The sequence below is a fragment of the Balaenoptera acutorostrata genome, chromosome X, assembly GCF_949987535.1.
Source record: "Balaenoptera acutorostrata chromosome X, mBalAcu1.1, whole genome shotgun sequence".
NCBI classification, from domain to species: domain Eukaryota; kingdom Metazoa; phylum Chordata; class Mammalia; order Artiodactyla; family Balaenopteridae; genus Balaenoptera; species Balaenoptera acutorostrata.
Genome location: NC_080085.1, coordinates 35485331 through 35508633, shown reverse-complemented (window position 1 = coordinate 35508633; position 23303 = coordinate 35485331). Strand labels below are relative to the sequence as shown.

At 54.1% G+C, this 23303-nt stretch overlaps 1 protein-coding gene across 10 annotated transcripts in view; it reads left to right on the top strand.

The window, feature by feature from the left end:
• The window catches only part of BCOR (BCL6 corepressor), a 115064-nt gene that overhangs the window by 80664 nt on the left and 11097 nt on the right, over positions 1 to 23303 (top strand). For 4 of the 10 annotated variants that reach the window (XM_007180123.3, XM_057538179.1, XM_057538178.1 and 1 more), the window contains exons 2-8: positions 9803 to 9928; positions 11244 to 11322; positions 12266 to 15106; positions 15767 to 15820; positions 16292 to 16478; positions 21971 to 22231; positions 22547 to 22891. In XM_007180123.3, the coding sequence (XP_007180185.2) occupies positions 9843 to 9928; positions 11244 to 11322; positions 12266 to 15106; positions 15767 to 15820; positions 16292 to 16478; positions 21971 to 22231; positions 22547 to 22891 (3853 nt within the window). In that variant the 5' untranslated portion in view covers positions 9803 to 9842. Of the gene's footprint in view, positions 1 to 7579; positions 7644 to 8294; positions 8389 to 9221; positions 9243 to 9802; positions 9929 to 11243; positions 11323 to 12265; positions 15107 to 15766; positions 15821 to 16291; positions 16479 to 21970; positions 22232 to 22546; positions 22892 to 23303 lie in introns of those variants that run through there. The other 6 variants (XM_057538177.1, XM_007180122.3, XM_007180124.3 and 3 more) reach the window with 6 other exon arrangements.

Here is a 23303-nt window from a genome sequence, read left to right as displayed (position 1 = left end):
GGGGGTGGAGTGGGGCGAGGCCGAGAGTACGTTCCAGCCTTGGGTCTGATTTAAAACTTGGTTTAATTGGAGAAACTCTTAGGCATTTAACAGTTCTGTACAAATGCAAACTTGAAATAGCTCTAGGCCTACGTCATTTAGGAAAGAATAAATGAAGTACAGAAATGTCCAAACTATGTAAATCCTAGAGTTGTCTGCCCTCCCATAAACACATGACAAGTGCCAAGGCATTTCCAGTCAAAACACCCATGGAACCAGCAGCCTCCATCCTTTGTATTTATTATTTTATTAACAGCATTTTACACAGCATTTAACAAGCACAGCCTGCCTGCTTTCCACCACGGCTCTCAGCAGACTGAGGGGTGGAAAACAGATGGGGGTGGCGAGGAGTGGTCTCTAGAAGAGACTTTTAAGCTGGAGAAATCTCTTCAGATGGGCAAGGAAAAGGAACGTTTGGGGTTCCTTTCTCCTGGCCCCAAAGAGAAGACAAAAGTAATGCTTTGGAGGAAGAAATCCCCTCTCCCTTCTCCGGAGGAAAGTTGTGCAGATGTGGTCTGTCTAGTCTCCACTTTGATCCCAGAAGGTGTGAAGCAGGGTCTACTTTCCCAATACTCTGCCCATCAGTTATTGGTGCTTTTCAAAGAATAAGTATTTGTCTGCCATCATTATTCTGTATCCTGGTGGAAAGTTTATAACGAAAAGTAATGCCTTTCTTAAGTCATAAAATGAGCCTTGTATGATTATTTAATTAAAATCTATTTAAGGACCGATTAGGCGTGTAATTTGCGCTAATAATGACGATTATGGAAATGTTCGACTTAACCAAAAATCATAAAGGAGACATTTTGATCAGTGGGGCGACCAGGAAGGATTCAGGGAGTTGGACGGTTTTCCAAAACACACGAGGCTTTGGGCTGCAGAAAGTGCTGAGCTGCCTAGCCTCTGGGACACGGTAGAGAGGGCTGCAGGACCCCAGGCCTGGCCGGGGCAGGCCGACCCACGCTTTGCTGAGCAGAGAAACCGACCCTGGGAGTCTGAACAACCTTTATTCCCAGCTGAGGAAATGGGGGAGGGGGCCTGGGAGGAGGAAACTCTGGGAGAGAGCTGATGAACCCCACAGAAGTCTGCGCGAAATGGCTGTGTTCTCTTGCTTTAACAATCAGCAGCGACACACGCATTGCTGCCTCGGCTAGCCTTGGCTGGAGCCTGGAGGGGTGGGGGGAGGGGGGTCTCTTGTTCCGGAGAAACCTGCCAGCTGCTGGGCTTGGTGCGAAGGCAGACACAATGCTGCTGTTGTTGGTTTGATCTCTAACTGTGGATTGTTAGTCTGGCTTTAACTATGTGGTAAGGGGGGAATGTGAAGGCTGTTTACAGCGAGTGCAAATAATGTGACAGCTGTTGGTGCACGAGCAGCGCTGTGCCTCCTCGGCGCTCACACAAAGCGCGCACTATGCAGGCCCGCGGAGAGCTGCAGAGGTGGCCGCCGCTTGCTGGCCCGAGAGCCCTCGGATGCGCTGCGAGAGAGCCCTCGGCGGCGGCACCCGCCCCCCCGCACCCCGCGACACGCATCTTTCTGGCTCCTGGGATCGTGGTGGACGTGCGCGCTGGTTGGTGTGTTGTGGTTTAGGGAACTTGTTAGGCAGAGGTGGCAGGAGAAGGCCTGCGGGGTCATGAGTGTCAACTGTCTGGAGGGGTTTGGCCGGGATCTGTTGACCTGGGGCCTCGGCGGCTTGTGACCGGGTTGTTAAGATTTGGGAAAATAACTTTCCGCCCTAAAGCAAGCCTGTTGGAAAGAATGTATTATTAACTGAAGGCTTTCTGGAAATTGCAGAGGCTCTGAAGGCCGTTGTTTTTCCTCTGAAATGGCCCTGTTATTCAGACAAGTTCAAGAGACAGGCGGCCGCTGTGTTCTATGCCCTCGGCCCTGTTTCCTGGATTGGAAACACAAGTGTGTAGGTTCAGGACCCGAAGGGGGGTGAATGGGGGTGGGGAGGGGTGCAAGTCGGCTTTTGATTACCCACCTCCCTTTGCCTTCCCGGTTTTTAAGAGCGCACTTGCCTTTCAGCTGCAGGACCAACGGTGCTGTCTTGAGGTCTGCCCACAGCGCCACCCACTCTGTGACTTAATCAACTAGATGCCCACAGCCCGGCCTTCTCTGAGTTCCTGGTCCTCTGCCAGGCACTGCGGGGAGGCGCCAGGGTGGGAGGGAGAACAGTTGGTGGGTGGCAGCAATACCCCGCTGGGCCGGTCCAAGCTGGCGGGCTCAGGATGGTCCGGAAGATGGGCCTGCCCCTGGGCTGTCCTGGGGCAAGCTGGGTGTAAAAACCACTCCCCCCAGTCTCAAGGTTGAAGGCTTCGCAGCCCTGGCCCCCGGGCTTTGGAGGATCATTTAGAGCTGACTTAATTCTATATCCTGCCCTTCTGTGTGACTTTGGCCCCTGAGTGTACAGCTTGCAGGATATCTGCAAATTATGGGTTCACCTCCCCCCCACCACCCCTGCCCCCAGATCTACTCTCTGAGTTATAATGTGGACTTCTACATCTAGTTGGGTTCCCTAGTGGGGAGCTGGGAGATGCTTCTGGAATGATACATGAACTTCGGTGCCAGTTCTATAAATTGGTCTCTTTTTATGACGTGTGCCATTTTCTGTAGGAATGTTGCTTGCAAAACGAGTTTCGCCTTGGAGGAAAGGCGGAAAGATAAACAAGCCTGCAACGCCAAAACACTGGCAGTCTTTCCCTCCTTCCAGCTCTCTTAAAGCAGCCGGGCTGTATTTCCAGGATTAGACTCGTGCTTGTGAAGAGGGACTCTGGTTGGCTTTTTTTTCCCCCCAAGCAAATGCAAATTAGAGAAAAATAATTTTCTTTCAACGATATGCAATGTATTAGTCACTTGTTATCGTGCTCCGAGGCAGGCCTCATTTGCGCGTCTGCCAGCTCGCTCACATCTGCTCGGCGCTGTTTGGGGCATTTTAACCTTGGCGGTGTCGTGTCTGGTCCCACAGATCAAGGAGGAGTAATTAAGCTCTGAACGGCTAGAAAAATTCACGGGCCCCCACGTCTACCGCAGTTTTCCCACAGCTTTGTTTGGGGTGTTCCGGGTTCCAAGATGAACAGACGTGGGGTTCCTATTGTTCCTTGTAAAGAAAGTGGGAGCCCCTGTCCTCCCCTGACCCTCATCCCCAGCCTTCCCAGGACTCCCAGGCTGCACACACTCAGCAGGGAACCCGGGTGCAGATCACAGGACCCTGTGTTTTATGCATCTTTTATTCGTAAAAAGTTCCTTTGTGCTTCCTGTGTGTACTAATGATAGCTGTCGTTAATAGCCTTATGGTATAGCTTGTTCCTTGTGGGGGGAGGAGTTTGCAGTGAGTTCACTTTATTTCTACAAAGCCCTGATGGAGGCTGCAGTGCAGTGACACCCCCTCTAGAGTTGTGGTCTATGGATCGTTTATTCTGGATTTGCCTCCAGGTTGTGTAGACTCCAAGTGGGAACCCAGCCTGTAGGGACCAGACCCGAGGGGGTGTGGAGGGTGGGTTGGCGGGGAGGAGAGGAGTAAGGTTGATTAATTGCATTCAACCTAGGTTTCCTGTCCTGGGCTGCTGCCTCCTGTTGAGGGACACCAGCTTCCAAATGGGGCCCCCTCTTGCATACACACCGTGAAAGAAAGTGAAAGGAACAAAAAGCCGAGGCCTGGCGTCGGGGGGCGGGGGGTGCGGGGAAGGGGAAGTGTCTGAGGTTGGTCCAAGAGCTGACGGGGGGCAACGGCTCTGTTTTTGGGAAAGGGGGTGTGTGGCGGGCAGCCCCGGTTTGGCAGCGGCTCTCCCGGTCGATCCTTGCTGGTGCCCCCCTCCCCAAGCCCCCGAGCCCCCTTTTACAGTTGGCTACACCTGGCTTGCATCTTTCAATCGGGGAAGGTGAGGGAGGCGTCCACGGAGAGAACACTCCAGACTGGCCGAAGGGAGCGCAGGACGATGGCCCGGAGCAGTCTCCAGTCAGGGCCCACTCCACTCCCCTGGGGCGCGCCGCCGCACATCCTGGGTTCTCCGTGCGCCCACCCAAAGTTGCTTTTTGTCAGAGATTCAGCGGCAGGCGCCTCGGAAGGGGGAGCCCAGAGGAGCGCGCGGGCGGGGTGAGCTGGGGTCGAGGGCTGGCCGAGAGAGCGGGGGTCCTGGAAGGTCAGGCGGGGGTGCGTGTGGGGGGCGGCCCCGCGCGGGGACCTGGCGGAGGAGGGGCGAGGAGCCTGCGGCAGCGCGGGTGTGTGTGGTGGGAGAGAAAATCCCTTTGTTGCCGACCGATCGCGCTCGGGGCTGAGGCGGGGGAGGGGGCGCCGCCCCTCCCCCACTCGCAGCCGCCGCCGCCGCTGCGGGCCAAGTTCACTCCCAACTGACCCGAGTGGCTCGCTGCTCTATCCTGGCGCCCTGGGAGGAGGCAGGGAAGGTTCTGGTTGCTCAAAAGGTCAGGGCTGGCCGCGTGAGTTTCCTGTCCCCCACCCCGTCACACCCCTACTCCCGCTCCGCAGCTCTGTTACTAATGCAAAACTTGGGTCGTGAGTGGGGACGCCTCTGGAGGCGGCGACAGCCATGACTTGGAGTGTGCCAGGAGACAGCGCCTGGGCAGGCTGGATCACCCCTCCCACCCCCCCCGTCACCCCCATCCCCGTCACCCCCACCAGCACCCATGACCGGCTACAGGACCCAGTCGGCGACCTCCTTCAGCCACACCCCAGAAAGCCTGCGACCCTCCCCCCGACCTGGGGGCATCCTTGTGGTCCCCCTCTCCCCACTGCTACACATACTGGGGAAAACATCCCAGGAGGACTTGCCCCAACGCTGCACACCCTGGACCGCTTTTTCTCATCTCCCACCTCCTTGCGGCCCCCAGTCCTAAAATAGGAACTTCTTCATCCCTCCCTTCCTTGACGCCAATAGAGAAGTGCCTGTGTGTGACTCAGTCTGCGCTTGAGCAGTCCCAGGAAGGGCTCCCGCGCCATGAGCTTTGGGCTTCCATGAAAGCCACACACTCTGCAGAAGGTCACCCCTCCCTGGCCCCCTCTGTGTCCCTGCCTCAGCCTTCCCTCTGCCGCAAAGAAACTATGCAGGCATTCTGGGGTTTGTTTGTTACATAGTATGTTTAGTGGAGTCAGATGCTGTTTAATGGGTTAGATGTGGCCTGCACCAGCTATTGCCAGGCAGAACTCAAGTCCATAGTGCAGTTTAATCCTCTGGAAAACACGGTGCCAAATATTTACAGATGAGGGGGCCAAAGTTGAAGAGGTCCGGCCACCTGCCCAGAGACACGCCGTGGATGAGAGTGGGAGCTGGGAGGCTGTGGTGACTGCGGGCGCGCGTGTCCTCCACAGAGAACCAGCCATGCCCATGCAGTGAGGGACACCCCTTCCCTGAAGAGGTCCCCAGCCTACGGAGGACCGTGGCACATGGCATGCTGGCTGGGAGCCCTGCCGTCTGCCCGGCCTTCTGAGCCGGAAGCTCCCCAAAACCTGTCCAGGTCTTCTTGGTCACTAACTGGATAAGTGCCTGATGTGGCAAGGGGTGCCTAGAGAGTGAGGCCCTAGGAAGGGGCACCGTTAGTATTGGAGTGGAGTTGGGATGGTTTGGTGGCGCTGCTTCCCATTTCGTCGCTGCCACTTGACAAGCGTGCTCTGCAGACTTGAACCAATCCATCAGCCGCCTCAAGGGCGGAGGCAGTGGAAAGTGGCCTGGTGCCAGGAGGAGCTGGGGTGGAGAGAAAGGAGAGGTGCCAGGAATGGCCTGGTGCTGCCTTCCTCCCTGCACTCACGCCAGCCTCTCACGGCCACTGCTCCTTCCTTTGCAACCTGTTTGTTGTCTGCCAAGGGAAGTCGCCTTTAAAGAAAAAAACAAACGTTCTCTCCTTTTCCTCGTTCCATAATGGTGTCTTCATGGCAGGAATCGGCAGAACGGTGGTGGGTGCAGCTTGGGACCCGTGTGCCCCCTCGTGTCTTTTCACAGAGGGCCAAGGTACCCTCACTCAGGGATGCCGAGGTTGGGGTGACAGCTCCTAATCTTGGTCCCTCTGACCTCTTTCTGCCAATCACGCTCTTCTCCCCAGTGTCCAGGCCAAGCTCGGATGCTAATCATAACTCTTGGCTCCCGGACCAGATGACTGCCCAAGTCTGTCGAGGGAGACTCAGGCTCTCCTGTGCTTGCCCTTAGGGCCAGACCGAAAGCCGGAGACCACGCGGCGAGTCTGCGTTTTTGCAAGCCGGGTCTCTCCCAGAACTGGGTGTTCAGCGGGCAGCCGCCACAATTCCTGGTCTGTTCTTCAGAAACCAGACGCTCCTCCGTCTCCCCAGCTGATCCCTTCTCTTGGCCACCTTCCCTCTTCATCCCTGTCCCACATCCTTGCCCCCTTCTCTCCACTGCTGGAAAAAAGGGTTAAAACCCAGAGCCAAGGTGTAGCTTAGCAGCTCCCACTGGAAACAGGTTGGTGCTTGTAAAGTGCTTTTCGTGACTGACTTCACACATCTTGGCGCTTCCAGAAGCATCACCCACCTGTGGAAGAAAAGGGGGGGGGTCGTTGAGAAATAAGGGCAGATGAGCCTCTTATATACAGCAGCAAAGCGCCTGCTCTGTTTGTCATCTAAATCACGTCATTTGCCCCCTGCACCATGACCCACAGCCAAGGGTCAGGGAAGTCACTTTTGAAGAACTTTTCCTTGGAGGTTAAAAAAAAAGAAGTAAGAAAGACCCCCAACTATTTCAATAGCCGCTTCTAGAAGAGGAGTGAGCATGGCTGTGTCTCTGACCCTGTCTCTGTGTCCCTTACGCCCAAGATCCCCTTAGTTAGTTCTACATCCCAGAGAGATGGGGGGTGGGCCCGTTCTTCAGTGATGGTGGGGCGTAAGCAGTATGGCCTTTGCCCAGGATTTGGGCTGTCACTCTGGAGAAGGGCCTCATGCCAGGCAGGGCCCTGGCTCCTTGGCCCTTTCCGCTCAGGTCCATCTTTGGCCCGGAACCTGAAGAGTTAAAAGTCTTTAGCTCGTTGCAATGAAATTATGGCTGGCAGTGGCGCCGCTGTTTGTTCAACAGACCTCCACTTTTAAACAGTTCACAAAAAGTTCATGGGGCAGCTAAAGATTATAAGTGTGTGTGTGTGTGTATGTGTGTGTGTGTGTGTGTGTGAGTAGGTGTAGTCAGCAGGATCCAATACTGAGCCTTGCCCCTCCTCCTCTTGTTTCTTCACGGCCAGCCCCCCGCCCCCGCCCCCACTCCCATGACACCCGACCATGCTCGGGGCCTCAACCCTCCATCTGACCCTGTGCACGTAAGAACACTTCATCCTGACACTGGGTGTTATTTATCTGTGCGGCGTTAATATTGAAAACCCCACCAGACAAGACCTGGAAGGGCGGGGAGAGGCTTTGAAAGCACCCAGTGGTCCCAGGTGTCTCTAAACTGCATTCCCCTCTCATGCTAAGTCCAGGCCGCCCTTTCTAAAGAAAAGCCCTTTCAAGGGAAGGGGGCTGCTGGCCCTTTTTGAGGGGAGGGGAGAGGGCTCAACAGGATGATTGTGGCAGCGGCCTTTCTGTTTCCTCAGTCAGGTGCTCAGAGGTCCTTGTCCCAAGGTGACAACTAAAGGAGACATGTAGGAGGCAGCTTGTGTAAGTTTTGAAGACTGGGGCACCAGAAGATTGGGGCTTCGAGGGCACACACGCTTCTTCCCTCATCCTTTTCTTAAGGGTTTGATGGAGTGACCCTTTGGCTTCTGGTGTAATGTGCAAATTTCATCATGACACCCAGCCAGGGGGTGGCATGGTGTGGCCCTCCCGCTGCAGCCACGGCCAGGACACTTGCACCGAGGAATGTTGCTCCTCCACCTTTTAGATGAGGCCTCCCTGGACACCTTCCTTTTGGTCTTCCTTTCGTTAGAAGGGGCGGCAGGGGTTAGGGAGGGGACACTTTGCTGAACGTGCCTTCTGGTCGGCCCTGCACTAGTGGTGGCCTGCCCCCAACTTGATTTGTATGTTTGGAACACGGAAGGACAGCCCGTGAGCCCCACACAGAACCTTCCTTGATACCCAAGTCCATCTGAGTCCACCTTTTCGGGGCACTGTGGCCAGCCACTGGAAATGCCCCAGTCTGTCTAAAGAAAGGGGCGCTTCCTAAAGAAATAGCTTGTCTAGAATCCCACCAGGCCGGACACAACTGGGAGATCTCTGCCTCTCCTCCAGCTTCATTGTTGAGCTCTAACTACGCGCTGTGTGTCTGCGCGTGCGGCTCTTGATTAACAGACGGTGTTCTCTTCTGTATAGGGGCCGACGGGGGATGCTGGTGGACAAAAGCCTGTGTTAGGACAAAGAAATGCAGAGGGATAGCCTGGCTGGCTTTGGGATTCAGGTCTCCCAGGTGCTCCCCGACCCCACCCCTAGTCACTCTCGGAAAAAGAGTCCCCAGTCCTGGTGGCTCCCACCCAACCGACCTGGCAGTCAGCTCTGTGTGCTAAAGTGTAAAAGCAAGCATTTGCATATTTTTTCCTGCTAACAAAGGAAATGTGTCGACTTAGGGAACATTTGGGCTTTCGGAAACTGTGTGGGTGGGTGTGTGAGGGAGGAGAAAGAAAAGTTCCCCCATGAGCTGCACACCAGTGATTTCACACTCAGGTTTGGGTCCTGTGTAAAGAGGCCGTGGCTGGGGGGGACCTCCAGGGGGACCTCCCCCGCCCACCCCCCGCCCCCCCGCCCCGGACAAGGGAGTCTGCGAGCAGGGGAATTGCCTAGGGCCATCGGTCCCAGGCATTAAAGGCTCCCCTACTTATTAACCCAGCATTTAACAGCAGGATATGGGGCTGAAGCGCAGTCAAAAGAAACGGCTCAACCTCCAAAGAGCAATTAAAATCCTGCACGAGGATAAATCACGCGCCGTGATAATCCTGTTAATAAAATGCAGCTTGTCCTGACCCTTCACTCATGCAGCAAACTAGAATGTGATGTGGGTGGGGCTGGTGGGCCGGGAAGTTAAGGAGAGGGCGGGGCTCTCCCCTCTGCCTCGGCAGCCTCCCCCCTCCTCCCGGTAGACGGAAAACGGGTGGCTTCTGCTTGCTCCCCGCGGGCCGGAAACTTGCAGCCCCAGCCCCAGCCCGAGCCCGGCAGCCTGGGCTGCTACGACTTCTGCACTCGCTACTGATTGCTGGTCCCCTGCGAGCAGGCGTCATTGAATTACTCAGCCGCCTCCCTCTGCAGCTCCCAGGCCAAACCACCCAGGTTTGGGGCTTAATCTAATCTAGGGCTCGGGTGGGGTGGCTCGCCAGCCCACTGACTCTTTTTAACCCTCCATCTGTAAGTCACACGCGCTGCAGCCGTGGAAATGAGTCGTAGTTTGGGCTGCCACACCGGACTGTTTGTGCCTTTTATACCACACCCCACCCCCGTCCCCAATCCTTTCAGCCCCAAGAAGAATCAATGTGGGGCTCCCTGGAATCCAGCACCGTCCGCTTTCAATCCAAGTGTGTTCTCCAAAAGGCTGGGAAAGGGGAAGGGAGAAGGGCAGGTGCAAGGTGACATGTGCTGTACCTTGAATGGTGTGGCCTGTGGCTCTTGAACCCTCTCTGCATCCCCAGCGCCTCCTGCCAGGGAAGTTCCATCTCTCTCCTTGAACCTCTGGCTCAGGTGTGTTCCTTTGCTCCTGGCCATCTGTAGAACATGGAGCAGGGTCTGCCTTCCCAAGTGCATTCTGTATGAATTGCCTAGAAGGAGGGTTTCTCTTGTTCCCTCTTTGGCTCCTTTTTTATTCAACCTCCTGGGATTCTTTTTGTTTTAAACAGACTAGACGCTTGAAGAAAAGCTGCCATCCAAGAAGACGACATGCTTTCAGCAACCCCCCTGTATGGGAACGTTCACAGCTGGATGAACAGCGAGAGGGTCCGCATGTGTGGGATCAGCGACGACAGGTAAATGCGCGTGTCTGGCTGAGGCCTGGGGAGAGCGTGGGTCCTTCCCCAGGGCTCCTGAGCAGAGCCCCCCCTTCACGTCCTCACAGCCAGAATGGGCCCAAAGGGGGTAGGGGGGAGATCTCCTGCCTAGCTGGCGGCCCTTGATTTACAGTTTTAACAGGCAACCTGGCTCAGCGAAGCATTGCCGCCCTTTAAGAGATTAGCCCCTAAAGCGGCCTTTCAGTGCACTTTCGTCCTTAATTTATTATTTCATATTTATGAAGGAGAATTAATCCCAGCCTATATGCTGCTTTAACTCTAAATGTCAGGAGTGTGGGCCCAGGTGGATCGGCATTCGATGTGCTTTTAAAACAAATAGTTTGCTCAGTAATAAATGGGGCGATAGCCACCCTTCACATCATTGAAGCCCAGGGTTTCTCTGGGTCCTCCGCCGCCTGTTCAGCGAGGCCACTGGCTCCTGGTTTCAGTCACCCGACAGCTCTGTTATGCTTCCTAATCAGTAATTTTGGAGTGCGAGGTAGAGGCAGCTAAGCAGTAGATAATTGAAGCTGCTCTTCCGGGTAATGATGAAACTTTTCTCTGCGGCTTGTCAGTGATTTTATCCTGGGGATTTGGAAGTTGGCACCAAGCACTTTCTTTATCGATGCTCTCTGATAACAAGTTCCAGGGCAGCCGCAGCAGCCTGGCACAGATGTGCGGCTTCCCCTGGAGCAGCTGACATTTGTATGATATTAGTGTGTATCCCCCATCATTTTGATAGAGACAGTCAAATGTGGCTTCATTATCACCATGGAAACCAGTTTCGTAGGACATGGTACCTAACTTTGTTTGGGGAAAAGTTTTGAAAGCCTGTCCTCACGGGTAACACAGAAGTGATTGATGTAGCCAGCTCGCAGACTCCAGCCTTGAGGTCCCCCCTTTGGCTTTGGCCATTGTATTACTTCATGCCTGTCCTCAGGTAGAGCTTATAAGGGTCTGCTAGGTCAGCAGAGCCCAGACTGCCCTGCCCGGCCTCTCTAGAGAAAAAATTGTGAGGGTGACGTGGTTGTGCAGAATTTCTGCCTTACCCAACTCGAGGACGTGTTTGTGATTTCACATCCCTGTTGCCCTGCCTTTCCTTTGTTTTCCCCAGTACGGTTGAATCACCATTTGGGGACAACTTTCAATATGGGCCATTGGGGAGGATTTTTTTTTTTTTTTAAGGGCAGTTGGAAAAATGGAGTTATTAGAAACTGGTCTATTCTGGGGCAATCTATGAAAGATGGATTAAGTGAGGAATGCTTTCATGAAGTTGGTGTGTCCTTCTAAATAGGAAAATTCCTGTAAACGATGGTGACGCTTCAAAGGCCAGACTGGAACTAAGGGAAGAAAATCCCTTGAATCACAACGTGGTAAGAGATTAATGGCTTCTGTTGATGTGCTGAGTATCAGTGATCTGTAATCAATCGTGCATTCATTTGCATACCATTAAAGGGCCTTTGGGGGGCAGGGCGGGGTGTTTCAGGGCAGGGCTGAGTAGAAAGCCTAGGCCGAAGGACGAAGCCTCACCCAATTTCTTCCTGGCTTGCTTTCTTGGCTGTGCTCGCCATTTACGTCCTCGTCCCCTGGTGACTGGTGGGATACGTGCCGCCTTTTCTTCGATAAGCTACGCGCCACATCAGTGCTCCCAGCTGGATAAATTTGTAGCCTCCAAGTAGACCCTTAGGGTTTACCTTCCCAGTAAAATATGAAACAGAGCTGTCTTCAGATACCAGGGAGAGGAAGTCAAAAGACACAACTACAGTTTGACCCATGGCCTCTTTATTGATTTAGAAATGAGACAGCTCAAGTCCTTCATTCCTTACTGTCCCCCTGAAGATGTTTTTTTGTTATGTTAAATAATGCCTCGCTACATCCGGGAAAAACCACAGTGAACATCGCCCCGCCACAACCTGACAGGGCCTGGGGAGGGTGAGTCCGAGTTCTGTACCCCACGAGGGTGGTTCTGAGAGCAGTGGAGTTGGTATCACCTCAGTTGCAGCAAAGAATTTCTGCTGAGAAGGTGGATCTTCCAGAGTTAATAGATGACTGAATTAATGCAGGGGCCTCAAGTCTAAAGGGACCAATGTTTTACGTGCTTTCAGGATACTAGTTGGACAAAGGTGAGACGGCAGGCAAAGGAGGGTTCTGGATAAGCGGGGAGGGGGCCAAAGACCTTGTGAATCCTTTATTTTTTAACCCTTTTGGCTCAGATGTTGAGGCTGATGTCCTATTGAGCTAGTCCGCCTTTTCTCTTTGGGATGGGCTGCTTTGAAGGCGTGTCCTCGGTAATACCCATTTTCTTCTTCTGTGAAGGTGGACGCGACCACGGCCCATCGGATCGATGGCCTGGCAGCGCTGAGCATGGACCGCACCGGCCTGATCCGGGAAGGGCTGCGTGTCCCCGGAAACATCGTCTATTCTAGCTTGTGCGGACTGGGCTCAGAGAAAGGGCGGGAGGCTGCCACAACCATAGGTGGTCTGGGGTTTTCTTCCGAAAGAAACCCAGAGATGCAGTTCAAACCGAATACACCCGAGACGGTGGAGGCCTCCGCTGTCTCCGGAAAACCCCCAAATGGCTTCAGTGCTATATACAAAACGCCACCCGGAATACAAAAAAGTGCTGTCCCCACGGCAGAAACACTGGGCTTGGACAGACCTGCCAGCGACAAACAGAGCCCGCTCAACATCAATGGTGCTAGTTACCTGCGGCTGCCCTGGGTCAATCCTTACATGGAGGGGGCCACGCCAGCCATCTACCCTTTTCTCGACTCGCCAAATAAGTATTCCCTGAACATGTACAAGGCCTTGCTACCTCAGCAGTCCTACGGCCTGGCCCAGCCGCTGTATTCTCCGGTCTGTACCAACGGGGAGCGATTTCTCTACCTGCCGCCACCTCACTACGTCAGTCCCCACATCCCGTCGTCCCTGGCCTCGCCCATGAGACTCTCGACGCCTTCGGCCTCACCAGCCATCCCGCCTCTGGTCCACTGCGCAGACAAAAGCCTGCCCTGGAAGATGGGCGTCAGTCCTGGGAACCCGGTCGATTCCCACTCGTATCCCCACATCCAGAACAGTAAGCAGCCTAGGGTGCCCTCTGCCAAGGCGGTCACCGGCGGCCTGCCGGGGGACACGGCTCTCCTGTTGCCCCCCTCGCCTCGGCCTTCACCCCGAGTCCACCTTCCCTCCCAGCCCGCTGCGGACACCTACTCCGAATTCCATAAGCACTATGCCAGGATCTCCACCTCGCCCTCAGTCACCCTGTCGAAGCCATACATGACGGTCAGCAGCGAGTTCCCCGCAGCCAGGCTCTGCAGCAGCAAGTATCCAAAGGCTCCAGAAGGAGCCGAAAGCACCCAGCCAGCTCCCGGGCACACCCGGAAAACAGCAGGTCAAGACAGAAAAGATGGCAGCTCACCTCCTCTCTTGGAGAAGCAGACGGTTACCAAAGACGTCACCGATAAGCCACTAGACTTGTCCTCTAAAGTGGTGGATGTAGATGCTTCCAAAGCTGACCACATGAAAAAGATGGCTCCCACGGTCCTGGTTCACAGCAGAGCTGGAAGCGGCCTAGTGCTCTCCGGAAGTGAGATTCCGAAAGAAACTCTATCTCCTCCAGGAAATGGCTGTGCTATCTATAGATCTGAGATCATTAGCACGGCTCCCTCGTCCTGGGTGGTGCCCGGGCCAAGTCCTAACGAAGAGAACAATGGCAAAGGCCTGCCGCTGAAAAACAAGGCCTTGGACTGGGCCATCCCGCAGCAGCGCAGTTCTTCGTGTCCCCGCATGGGCGCCGCCGACGCCGTGGTCACTAACGTTTCGGGGTCGGTGTCGAGCGCCGGCCGCCCAGCCTCTGCGTCGCCGGCCCCAAATGCCACCGCCGAGGGCAGCAAGACCAGCAGGAGCTCCGTGGATGCCACGCCATCCGTCATCCAGCACGTGGGCCAGCCCCCGACCACACCTGCCAAGCACAGCGGCGGCACCGGCAGCAAGGGCGCCAAAGCCGGCAACCCAGAGCCGAGCTTCAAAGCGAACGAGAATGGCCTCCCGCCGAGCTCAATATTTCTCTCACCAAACGAGGCGTTCAGGTCCCCACCAATCCCCTACCCCAGGAGTTACCTGCCTTACCCAGCGCCCGAGGGCATTGCCATAAGTCCCCTCTCCTTACACGGCAAAGGCCCTGTCTACCCTCACCCGGTGTTGTTGCCCAATGGCAGTCTCTTTCCTGGGCACCTCGCCCCAAAGCCGGGACTGCCCTATGGGCTACCCACGGGCAGGCCGGAGTTTGTGACCTACCAGGACGCGCTGGGGTTGGGCATGGTGCATCCCATGTTGATACCTCACACGCCCATCGAGATCACTAAAGAGGAGAAACCGGAGAGGAGGTCCCGGTCCCACGAGAGGACCCGCTACGAGGACCCAAGCCTCCGGAACCGGTTTTCTGAGATGCTGGAAGCTGGCAGCACCAAGTTACATCCAGAAGTCCCCGCGGACAAGAACCTAAAGCCCAGCCCCAGCTGGAATCAAGGGAAGACCGTCGTCAAGAGTGACAAGCTCGTCTACGTAGACCTCCTCCGGGAAGAGCCAGATGCGAAAACCGACGCTAACGTGTCCAAACCCGGCTTCACAGCTGAGAGTGTCGGCCAGAGTGCCGAGCCCACCAAACCCCCGCCTGACCCGGCCCTACAGCCACACCGGGATTTCATTGCCCTGAGAGAGGAGTTGGGGCGCATCAGTGACTTCCACGAAGCCTATACTTTCAAACAGGCTCCGGGCCAGCCAGTCTTCGGCTTAAGCAAGGAGAATGTTCCAGCGGGAACCAACAAGGAGAACCTGGCGATGCCGGTCTCGACTCCGTTCCTGGAGCCGGCCCTGGGGAGCGATGGCTCTGCAGTCACTTTCGGGAAAACCCAAGAGGATCCCAAACCATTTTGCGTGGGCAGTGCCCCACCGAGTGTGGACGTCACCCCCACCTATACCAAAGACGGAGCTGACGAGGCAGAATCAACCGATGGCAAAGTTCTGAAACCGAAGCCATCTAAGCTGGCAAAGAGAATCGCAAACTCCGCTGGTTACGTGGGTGACCGGTTCAAGTGCGTCACTACCGAACTGTACGCAGACTCCAGTCAGCTCAGCCGGGAGCAGCGGGCATTGCAGGTGAGCCCCCCACCCGAATTTCAGGAGCCTGACCAGTTGTCAGGTTTTTTTAATGTGTGAAGAGGAGGGGGCCGGGGGTATGATAGGGCAGGACACCGGGCTGATTTGGTTAATGCAGCTTATGATAATTTAAATGTTTGAAATGTGTCCAGTAAGGGGACATAAGTGGATACTTTAAGTTATTCTGTAGATTTTAAGCGAACTCCACTCGAATGCTGATAACGGAAGTTTTAATTATTGCGAAGGATGTCTAAAAGACTGCATGACATTTACCTATCAATCGCTTTGATTTCTCTGCCGTTACTGTACGTTAACAAATATACCTAAAAGCGCTGCTTAGAATGCCTTACGTGATACTTGGTGGAGGTGTGTAGCGGCCGCATGTCTGTGAGATTTGTGCAATTTTTTTTTTTCACCAAAAAAAACAAACCAAAAAAAAAAAACAAAAAAACAAACCTTGCTTAAAGGGATAGAGTATGTATTTAACTTGCTAGTGAATGATAGATGTTGTATAGGAATTTCCTTAAGATATTTTACTTTTAATTAAAAGATAAATAAAGCCAAATTGTTTTGCAATGTTAAGAAAAAAATTGGTTTATGCTTATAAAAATGGATGAAGTTATCTAAATGATCCATTGAGTGCCCATTTTAATTACATAGATGGAAGGATTACAAGAGGACAGTATTTTATGTCTACCCGCTGCTTACTGTGAGGTCAGTTCTTCAAATTTTTATTACTAGAATCTTACATAAACCTTTTGAGTTAAATTTCATTTCCAAATATACAAAGGGAAGTTTGTGGGCCATGGTCGTCTTTATTCATTGTGCATTTGTTTTCTTTTCTGTTGTGTTTTTGTTTCGCTTTCTTTGCGTTGTGTTTTTGTTTTGTTTTATTTACCTTCGAAAGAGAATGTCTGTCTCTATGCCACAGCGTATGTATGGCTATACATACACACCGCATATATCTCTACATACATATGGCTTTATGAACAAAGAGTGTGTGACTACTTACATATAGACACTCTTACATTTTTATCGTTAAATTTTAAAATATCTCAGTTGTATCATAAATTGTGGTTGGTTTTGGGCAAACTTTTCTTTGAAGATACTTTCCTTTAAGGTAAGGGCAGTGAAATAGCTTTGGTGGTAAGGTGTGTCTTTTTTCCATCTCCGTTCTCTTTCTAGCGTGCAATGATGCGCTTCTCAGAGTTGGAGATGAAAGAGCGAGAAGGTGGCCACCCCACGACCAAAGACTCCGAGGTGTGCAAATTCAGCCCCGCTGACTGGGAAAGGCTGAAAGGAAGTCAGGACAAAAAGCCAAAGTCGGTCGCCCTGGAGGAGGCCATTGCCGACCAGAACGACAGTGAGAGATGTAAGTGAACCCAGGCGGCTCGCGTGTGGTACCACGTCGGTGGGAACGGGGCGATTCCGCTCCCAGTGCTGAGGGAGGTGAGAGGAAGCAATACGCTTCCGATGGCCCAGCATCTGGGTGGTGGCTGTTCGGAGAACGGGCTGCTCTGGCCATCCTTCCCAGCTGTGGATTGCAAGGCTGGTTGTCCTTTTGAGCATTGCGGCATCCAGGAGTGAAGCACCTATGAAATGTTGTTTCCTGGCACGCATCTCCTTTTTCCGGAGAAATGCTAGTCCTGTAGTTAGTAATAGTCTAATACAGCAGAGCAGAGGAATGGCAGTGCAAGACCTCCAGCGTAGCAGGTATGTGTTCTGTTTTGTAGCAGGTACGGATACGGGTTTTTGGTAGCAGTGGAATGACACTTGCAGCCAGAGCCAGACCCTCCAGAGTGACAGTCTCCTATGGGAGGGAATGGAGAGTACTCGGATTCTCCCTCCAAAGGCAGAGGTTTCGTTAAAATGAGATGAGGGCTGATGAAGGCACCAGAAAGATGAGCATAATTATTTTCTGTGGCAGGCTTGTTTGCAGTCATTAGGAATTGACAACACGCTCCAAGGGCGTGGGATAAACGAGGGCGTTCTTCCTACCAGACGGGGTGTATTATGTTTTGGAGGCAAAATTGGAGAGAAAGCTAGCGTTTGCCTCGAGTCACACTCTGCGGTCCCAACAGCTGCTCCCCCACTGGGGTTGACTTCGGGCTTTGCCCTCGAGACTTCCTGGGCTAATGAGATGTGTTGGCAGGAAGTGGAGGTCTTTCTCCCGCTTTCTTCAGTGTGCGTGCTTGTGGCCTGCAGCCTGCTCCTGACCCCAGAAACCTCACCGGTGATGGTGAATGAGGGCATCTAGGTGAACGTCCAGGACAGGGTGGGCGTGACATCCTCCTGAGACAAGACAGTCGGGGGTGGTGGGCACGTTTGGGAGGTCCGGGCCCTTGGACCCAGTCGTAGGGTCGACGTTCCCCCGCACGCTTACGTCGTGGGTGCCTGATGCAGTTCGGGAAGATTGTGGTCAGCAACAGCGTGTGCTTCTCTGCTGCTTGGAGCACCGCCTTCCCCCAGCTCATCTTTGGGGTCAGACAAAGGCCTGTGGCCAGGGTTCTGGGTAAGCCACACCGGGACCGGTTTGTCCTACGTGGCTCCCGTAGAAGGGGATTTCTGTGGCTAGTCAGTGGCGGCCTTACCCGAGCGATGGCGCTCTTGATGTGCCTGGAGTAGACGATTCCGAGCTCCTCCTCCTCGGGATTGGAATGAAAAATGGAGGGTCCAGGCCACCCTGGAGTAAAGCAACAAGAAAGCCTCCCTCCTTGCCTATGCTCACAGCTGACACGCAGCCCTTACCCTCCTGAGTGGCCTCATAACTCAGCTCTTGGGGAAGTTTCTCAGAGAGATCTGATAAAAGTGGGCAAGGCCAAGTTCACGGGGATGCACTTTTCTGAGGAGGGGATCTGCCTGTTCTGGGTGGATGGTGAGGGAGACTGGAGGAAGGGAGCGGGAAGTTAACCGGCCTCGAGTCTTCTTGCCCTTTTTTCCAGCAACATGGCCAAACCCAGGGTGGCCGCTGCCTTTCATGTCTCAACGGCCTCACCCTGCCCTTCTTCCCAGAGAAGTTTGTGTGTGTCCTTCCCAGTCTTTCCTGCTGAGCGTGGAGACAAGAACTCGGTGTGGCTGATGGGGAGCAGGGCCTGAGCCCCAGATGATTCCGAAAGCCCCCTCCCCCCACTGCCTGCCTCCAATCTCAGACCGACCGACGGGTCTCTTCCTGGAGCACCCGGGACATGGCCCAGTGAGCCATGAATCGCCACCATGGGAGGGCAGGAGAAGGGTTGGGGAAGGTGAGGGGCTCCGTTTGAAAGATTGGGGCAACGGAGGTGGGTTCACCATCCACCCTCTGTCTTGTAGAGACTTGTGGTTTGTAAATAGTTGGTCAAGAAAGGTCACCTAAAGGAGCCATTGTGCTTACTGCCGCCTCCGCATCCAAGGCACAGCAGGTGTTCATTCCATTCAGCTGGAAATTAATGGGTCTTCTTGTTCTTGGGCCATCATGTCTTGAGCTGATATGGGCTCAGGTCCTTCTCATGGGTGTCGGTGTGGCCGAGAGCCGAGCTGTGAGCACATGGGAGCTGGGGCGGGGATTTGGGGTGGGCAGGGGTCACAAAGAGGGTCCAGGATGCCTTCAAGATGCCTTCCCCCTTCTGAGGCAGCCCCTACCCATGGAGGGACCAGGAGCTTCTAAGATGGTGGGTGCTGTTTGCACGGCCCTGGTTGTCCCAGTGCGGGTGCATCTTGTTGCTAGGTGCTTGTTTAAAAAATGAATTAACTTGAAAACACAGTGGCCGAGATATTCCTTTATTCTTTATGATCACACGGGTGGCTGAGTTAAATTTTTATTTTGGAAGTTCACCAAATGAGTTTGGAGGTTCCTCAGACTTGGAAGTTCATTACTAGGAACCCTCAGTGGCATTTGAAGATGGGGTGGGGCAAGGAGGCATTGGTCCCTTCCTTCTCAAACTTGGAGTAACCATCTCCCTTGCCAACCACTTGGCTGGGACAGACCTAGGACCTGCTCAGTGGCAATGCCTGGCCAGAAGCTGGAGGAAGCCTCAGTCAAGGGGCTTCATGAAACTTCTTTGCTCAGGGAACTTCTCTTCCAGCTGAGCACCCGCACGTTTGTAAACTACTCTGGAACAGAGATCCCCTGCACTCCTTCTGTAGAGGGTGTAAGTTTTAACAAGGTTAGCCCTTACTGGAGGTGCTATAGTTAAGCTACAGAGAAGGGGATTTTAATCCTGGGGAGCCTTCCAACAACTCAGAACCCTCTCGCCTTGTTTAGGCCTCACTGGGCATGGCTCAACAGTGGTGAGGGTGCTTTTTTGCCACGGTGACTTGTAAATGTTGTTATGGTGATGCTTCTGTGAGGTGATGCTATGGCACAACCGTAATGAATTATGGGATATATGTGCTGTGAGTCATATGACCATGCTGCAGAGAGCAAACATTAAACCTCAAACAATACAGCCACGTTCACATCTTGCTTAGACTGGGTGACCAAGGGCACGTGGCTTCCCGCTTTTAGAAGGGCCAAAAGTAGCAGTGATGGCAAAGCCTGATGGTTAGGATCCCCGTGTATCTAGTTATCTCCCCATCTCCTTTGTCCCCAAGGTTAATCCTCCTGTGGGTCGTGGTTAGAACAGTCATTGAGAAGCTCCAAGTGACACGGAGCCTCTCCCCCATAGCTGGTGGCCATGGGTATCTTGGGCAGTCGGGGTGGGTGTCCTTCAGGGTTATTACTGGCCTGGGTAAGGTCACACTAGCGTAAGGTCTTGGGGGGCCTTAGCTGAGGGGAATTGAGATCTTTGCCCTAAAAGGCTCCGGGGTTGGGGGGAAGGGTGGATGGACCTAGTTTGGAAAAAGAAACTTTAAAATTGGACATGGGGGTTCTTAAGGTAGCCCTTACATTCCTCCGTGGATCCCCTCCCATGGAGCTTTTAGGGAAGGCTGATTGGACCAGAGAAGTCCAATGGTGTAACCAGGGGGGCTCACCTCTTAAAATTTCATACATTTTAGGCCTGAAATTCAGGCTGGTCTGAAAGTCTTGGCATCTTTTGGTTAAAGGGGTTTTTCCACCCTTTATCTGTGCTGAGCCCGGCCCGTGATTATGAAGCCCACCCCCGGGAGGAGGCTAGCAGTAACATTCCCACTTTACAAGTGAAGGGGGCCGAGTTGTAAGGCGGCGCCATTCCTGCCCGAGTGTTTAAGAGGGTCACAGAGCAGCCGGAGTGAGAGTTGCAGCGCGCCCTCTTCACCGGGCCTGCGGTAGCCTGGGCTGCATCACCCGTAAGCACAGGCCAGGAGTTTGGGGTTTCTCCTGCTGCCATGACAGGAGACCCTCGCGGTTGGGGTGATTCCACCATTCTGGCAAGAGTAGATGGGGATCTGTCCCACCTTGGGATACCCTTGGAGAAAAGGTAAGTGGGTTCCACCATTGAGAACACAGGTCAGGCTAGCCAAGGCCAGGGTGAAGTTCATCCCCACAACTGACTGCCATTAAATGCTGGGAATGCCCTCAAGAGAGGCTGATCAGGGGACCAGCCGGCTGGGCAGAAGTGGGAGTGATACTTGAAGTGGTCTAGGGAGAGGAGGAGGAATGGGTGCAGCATGTGAGGGGTGTGTCCATGATTTCATCTAGAAAAACGGGCTGTGGGAGCTTAGCTCAGGTGTTAACGAAACACCAAACTCATACACCCACCCCCATCCCCGGCCGGTGATGGACAGGGTCATCTTAGGGGAACTCTTTAACATCACAGTGATCATTATGGAATTATTTGTGTGTTAGAAAAAATGTGACCAGCAAAGCAGTTGAACTGTTTCTTTGGCTAGAGCAAAAGTGAGGAGTGATGTTAGGCTGGGCTGATTGGAGGAAAGGCCCCAAGTGGATGCTAGGTTGAGCAGAGGCAGCGGAAGCAACACAGGCGGAGCTGGGGTGTGAGCAGTTTAGCCCAGCCCCGCCCACCCTGCCCCCTGCCCCCTGCCCCCCATGAAGGGGGTTGGAGTCTTGTCTTTGGAATGTCCTTAGATGCTTGCCTGGGAAGGAAGGCGTGGAGAAGTGCCAGGTGGGGTGACTGGTGTCCCCGTGGGTGTGCCTAGTGTCACTGAGGGCATTCTTCCTAGACAGGAAATAGGAGCAGCCCTTTGATGGCAGTGAAATGCTTTTCCCCCCACGGGTGTGGAAAGAGGACAGACGGACTTGTGGCAATCTGGTTGAGTTCTTTGAAATTGCCCTTGACCCTTGTGTGTGCACCAGGAAGCCTTTCCTTTATCTTTGCCAGGCTCCTCTTCCCTTGGTCTCCCAGCTTCCCAGCCTCCCACCATTCTTTCCCTACCCTCTTTCTTCACCCTCGCCCCTGCTGACCCAAGTGAACATTGGTGCTATCTCTGTGTAGATGACATTTGGGGGATATTTGGTCTCTTTAGGACATCAGCCTTTTTTGTTTATTACAAAATAATGACCTCAGCAACTGTTTCCATAGTAATTTGTAGCTCAGCCCTGGATTGGTTGGATCTTACTGTGAGGTCACTCACCCTCAGCTGAACAGGACCCTAGAGGGGACCTGACTGCCAAAAAGTAAACCACCTTGGAGGTGGCAGTTAGGGAGTTATCTCACGTACCTATAGAAGGATAATCTTGACGCCTCACCTTGACTCTCCTGCTCCAGTTACGAACAGGAAGATGGGAAATTGTGGGCTACACGCCTCATTTTCTGCTTTCTTTGCTGATTGTCTTCAGCTGCCCTTCCTTTGGGACGTTGTCTTTCTGAGGGTTTTGTGCTTCTAGCGTGTGAGGCCCCTGGTCTCCGAAGGAGGGTCTGTTGGTAGCAGATTGCCTTGGGCATGGGGGTCCTGCCTGCTCCTGGTGACCTTTGTTCCCTCCTTTCCGGGTTGTCTCCCCTCCCCTAGGCGAGTTTAGTGCTGGAAGCAAACACGACCCCTTCGAAGCCCCAGAGGACAAAGATCTTCCCGTGGAGAAGTACTTCATAGACAGGCAGCCCGCCAGCGAGCCCCCCGCCGACCAGGCGGCCCCGGACGCGCCACGCAGCCCCACCCTCCGGCTGGACAGAAAGCGCAAGGTCTCTGACGACAGCAACCACACTGAGACCACTGTGGAAGAGCTCCCGGAGGACCCTCTGCTGAAAGCCAAGCGGAGACGGGTCTCCAAAGGTGAGCTCGGTTTGGCTTCGGGCCCGCAGGGCCGGAGCAGTGGAAAGTTCCAGTCCCACCCTGGAGCCCTGGGGGGAGCCACTCACACCTCCCCACCCCCCCACGCCCCCACCCCCAAAGCCAGGTGCCGGGGCTGGAGCCCAAAGATGGCCAAGGGCAAATAGGCCCCCTCCCGAGACTTGGTGACAAGTTCCAGCCAACACAGTGACCATACCCCTCCCCTCCCCCACCCCTATTAGTGATGTGTAAGACAGTTTGTTCCCCACCCCCACCCCGGGGGGCTTCTTCATTAATTTGTAGTTATTTCTCCATTAGATGACTGGCCTGAGAGGGAAATGACAAACAGTTCCTCTAACCACTTAGAAGAGCCACATTATAGTGAGCTGACCAACCTGAAGGTGTGCATTGAATTAACAGGGCTCCATCCCAAAAAGCAACGCCACTTGCTGCACCTTAGAGAACGGTGGGAGCAGCAGGTGTCGGCAGCAGAGAGCAAACCTGGCCGGCAGGGCAGGAAGGAAGTGACCCAGGCAGTTCAGCCTGCGGTCACCCCCCAGGGCAATAGCATCTCCGAAGAGAAACCTGGCAGGAAAAGGGCAGAGGCCAAAAGCAACAGAAGCTGGTCGGAAGAGTCCCTTAAACGCAGTGATGATGAACAAGGTACGCACGGGGCGGGGGGCGCTCCTGGAGACTGGATCACCCGCCCTCTGTGGGAAATGGCCCTGGAGGGGACCTGAGCGCCATCCAAGTTGACAAGAGTAGCGTGTGGCAAGCGGGGAGTTTTCTTCATGAGGTCCTTTCAGCCTGCACGCTTCCTTATGGAATGTACAGTGAGGCAGGAGCTCGACTTCCTGGGCTGCTCCTCACCCAGCCCGCGGCTGGGCAGGAAGGGAAGTCTTGGGTGACCCCAGGCGCTTATCAGCGCCCTCATTCCAGCCTCAGGCTGTCTCCAGTCGCCCTGTCCCGAGCACCCAGGCCCCCCACGGGTGGGGACGAGAGAGCAGGAAGGGCTGGCTTCTGCCCTCTCTTGCGGCCCTTTGAAGCAACTTGCCATTTGGCATTTCGTGGGTTA